General features: G+C 25.5%; 1 protein-coding gene across 1 annotated transcript; it reads left to right on the forward strand.

The window, feature by feature from the left end:
* The first annotated feature begins 1,231 nt into the window (after window positions 1-1,231).
* On the forward strand, window positions 1,232-2,938 carry LOC122627559 (prostaglandin reductase 1-like). Its single transcript, XM_043808748.1, has 4 exons — window positions 1,232-1,409; window positions 1,826-2,120; window positions 2,201-2,477; window positions 2,570-2,938. Exons 1-4 carry the CDS (start codon window positions 1,304-1,306, stop codon window positions 2,909-2,911), a joined length of 1,020 nt encoding a protein of 339 aa, XP_043664683.1. The 5' UTR covers window positions 1,232-1,303; the 3' UTR covers window positions 2,912-2,938.
* Window positions 2,939-3,870: the final 932 nt, after the last annotated feature.

The following is a 3,870-nucleotide window of genomic DNA, read 5'->3' on the forward strand; positions in this document are numbered from 1 at the left end:
AAAAAAAAAAGAACATGAAAATATAATGTAATGATACTTCATCTTAAAAAGTAATGACCAATATCATAACTGTATGTACTAATTTTTTGATATATTTATTTATTCAGAATTTCTATGACATAAAAATCATAATATGATTAATATGAATTTTGTAATAATGTCAAATTAAATTGTATAATTATATGTGACAGGATTTATATAAAAAAAACTTTTACTTTTATTAAACGTATATGTATACAAACATAACACACAATACTCCAGTATTGTGTATAGATTAATATGTCATTAGAAAATGACAAATATTTACTGATATTAACCGTTTACAAAGAGAAGAGTAAAAAATTAATAACTGCAATTATGTAATAATATGTAATTTTTTCTTATAAACTTGGCACTAAGCATAGATAATAGTTGGTGTGTCTGGCAAAAAAAGAATTGCATTTAACTCATCTGTGCGTATGAGAATAAATTAAGAAAATTTGCAAGTATACTGAATACAAAATTAACTACTTATCTATTTAATGACAGATAAAGCCAACTGATAATAAATAAAATACTATTAATATATCATTATTTATCCATATTCATAATGCATTTTAACATGATTATATATTGTTTGATATCGCATGATAGAAGATATAAATAATAAAATATTCATTTAAGAATATTAATAATACAATGAGAAAGAGGAATTATTATTGAAAATATATTTGTAGTTGCGTGAACTATATTGAAAGTAATTGTATAATTGATAGAGGTTCTACTATTTTTTATATTATAATTTAAAATTATACAGAAAGAAGACACTAACATATGTAGATTTTACATTACAATAAAGTTCCAATCAATTCTTTAATAATTAACCTTTAACTACGTTGACGCGATATAAATATTATTTTATAAAATTGTAATCTTATATTACATAACTATATATAGCTGGTACTCTGAAAAATAAAAAATAAAAATATGAAAATGTGTCTCTTCCAGTTTAACATACTTTCAATATCAAATGAATGATAATTATAATTGTGGTAATTAACAGAAATCTTTTCCTCTATTTTTGTATGCATAAAATAAATTATGTTTTTCTTCATCCAAAGTCATAAACACATGTATATGTGAGCTGCTTACATTGTGTATATGTATTATTACACAACGTATGTAGGTACTATAAAACCTCATTTGACTTGTATGATTCAGCATTAGTTGACTGCCACTGTTCGACTACTTTGTAAAGTGTACGTAATTTCCTTTAATTAACGTGACTGACTAAACTACGCAATTTACAAGAAATATTGTTAAAATGGTAAAAGCAAAAAAATTTGTTGTCGTTAAACATTTTGAAGGTGATCCTAAACCATCGGATTTGAAATTAGTGGAAGAAGAATTGGCACCGATTACCGATGGCGGTTAGTTAAATAAATATCTTGTTATTTATTAGACAACTCATCGTGATTCATCAAAAATTAATGCTTTTCATTAAAGTCGTTATCTATATACATATACGTACGTGACAAGTATATCCGATATTTTTTATTCAAGTTTCAACCAGAGATATGAGATATTTTTCATTATAGCGATATAAAGAGATGAGATTCGTATTATATGATTATTCTGTAGATGCGAAATATATTTTTTTAATTATATATATATATATATAATTAAAATACAGAATAATATATATATATATGTTTAAAGATAGATAAACTTCTTAAATGACATGAAAAAATGAAAACATGAAGATATGAAAAATAATTATAAAAACTTGATCATTTATTTTTATTCAAAAACTCATATAAAATATTATATTTTTATAAACTTCTAGAATTTCTTGTGGAAGCAGAATATCTATCTGTTGATCCATATATGAGACCATATGTACTACAGTTTCCACTTGGCATTACTATGATAGGTTCTCAAGTTGGTAAAATAATTGAATCTAAGAATCCAGATTATCCAGTTGGTAAAAGAATAGTTGGATATTTTGGATGGAGAACTCATACAATTGTGAATACAAAATTACTCCCAGAACTTGAACTTACTTCTCAAAAACCATATTTATTACCAGAGATAGGAGATCTATCTCCTTCTTTAAGTTTAGGAGTTTTAGGAATGCCAGGGTATTGAAATTATTTCCTTAAAATTTTTAAAATAGTTCAATACTTTATCAAATAAATGTTTATATACTTATTATATATAGAAATACAGCATACTTTGGTCTCATTAAAATCTGTTCGCCGAAACATGGTGAAACACTTGTTGTAAGCGGAGCTGCTGGTGCAGTTGGATCTCATGTAGGTCAAATAGCAAAGAATGTTCTAGGTCTTAATGTTATTGGGATTGCTGGTTCAGATGAAAAATGTAAATGGCTAGTAAACGAGTTAGGTTTTAATAGTGCTATAAATTACAAGAAGCAAGATGTATCTTTGGCATTAAAAAAAGCAGCACCAAAGGGTATTGACTTGTATTTTGACAATGTATGTAGATACAAGATATTTTTTAATATATATGTATTTTATATGTATATGTATATATATATATATATCTGATTGATCTCTTAATTATACAGGTTGGAGGAGATATTTCTAGTACAGTTATATATCAAATGAATCCCTTTGGTCGAATATCATTGTGTGGTAGTATTTCATCATATAATACAGATCATTCCTCTCTACCTAAATGTATATTGGTACAACCAGCCATGATTTTTAACCAATTAAAAATGGAAGGTTTCGTAGTGACCCGTTGGAATGATCAATGGCAACAAGGAATACAACAGAATTTGCAATGGATTCGTGAAGGCAAAATTCAATATAAAGAAACTATTACAAAAGGTTTTGAAAATATGTTTGATGCATTTTCTGGAATGTTAAAAGGTCAAAATATTGGTAAGGCTATTGTACAAATATAAAGTTAAAGATTTACGACAAATATAATGTTAAAAGGTCAAAATATTGGTAAGGCTATCGTATAAATATAAATATCTGAGAATAAGTATATTTTTATATTTTTAATATTATTGTATTTTTGAAATATATATATATCATATATAATAAAAATATGAATATAAAAAAATATATGCTTACTTAGTTTCTCTGTGAATATTTCCAAATCCTATAATTTTTTACTTCGTTTTATTGAACTTTAAATAAAAACATAATAAAATTAAATTATTTTATTAGATTACTTCATTCATTTATTTTTAATTATTTCATACGAACAAATAACATAAGTATATCTTAAATATAAATCTACAGATAAATCATGCTAAGCTTATAATATATACATCTATAATTCTATAAAAAGCATGTAAGAAATTTTATCGAATAATCATCCTTTAGTAATCGTGTGTTTCTGTTTTCTTTTAATATCAATAAGTGAATATAAACAATTTATTCGTTATAAAATTAACAGTAAGGTTATTTATTACTTTTCGTTCGAAATATGAGTGATTTTAGCGACATGGATAAGACAAACACAACTAATAATAGGAAAACACTGTCTCCCACAATGCGACTATTGTATAGACAGTATTTGTCTCGTCAAAACAGAACTTACCACGTGGGAGTTACTGCATTTAAAGACTCACAGTCACGGTGACTCCATTCTAAAATCCGTGATACTGTGACGATATGCTACTTACCAAGAATTCAGATCCTAACGTTAACTGAAAAATAGTCTGTTTCTTCTTAATTTTCGATGTTATTCGACTGAATCCAAAAGAAAACTATTTTGATATCTACCAAAGTCACTACAGCGTCCGCATGTTGTTTACATTATTGAATTGAAATTATTTTATATTTAACGCGTGTTACAGGCTATGTAATATTTAAGCCAATATACTATTGTTTAAATAATAATTTATTGTGC

Source organism: Vespula pensylvanica, chromosome 3 (genome assembly GCF_014466175.1).
Source record: "Vespula pensylvanica isolate Volc-1 chromosome 3, ASM1446617v1, whole genome shotgun sequence".
Classification (NCBI taxonomy): domain Eukaryota; kingdom Metazoa; phylum Arthropoda; class Insecta; order Hymenoptera; family Vespidae; genus Vespula; species Vespula pensylvanica.

What these genes read in the sequence shown, in the direction of transcription:
- LOC122627559 (XM_043808748.1), top strand. Translation starts at nt 1,304, where the DNA reads ATGGTAAAAGCAAAAAAATTTGTTGTCGTTAAACATTTTGAAGGTGAT. An exon ending in GGCACCGATTACCGATGGCG is followed by an intron (nt 1,410 to 1,825) that starts GTTAGTTAAATA and finishes ATAAACTTCTAG; the next exon opens with AATTTCTTGTGGAAGCAGAA. An exon ending in GGAGTTTTAGGAATGCCAGG is followed by an intron (nt 2,121 to 2,200) that starts GTATTGAAATTA and finishes TATTATATATAG; the next exon opens with AAATACAGCATACTTTGGTC.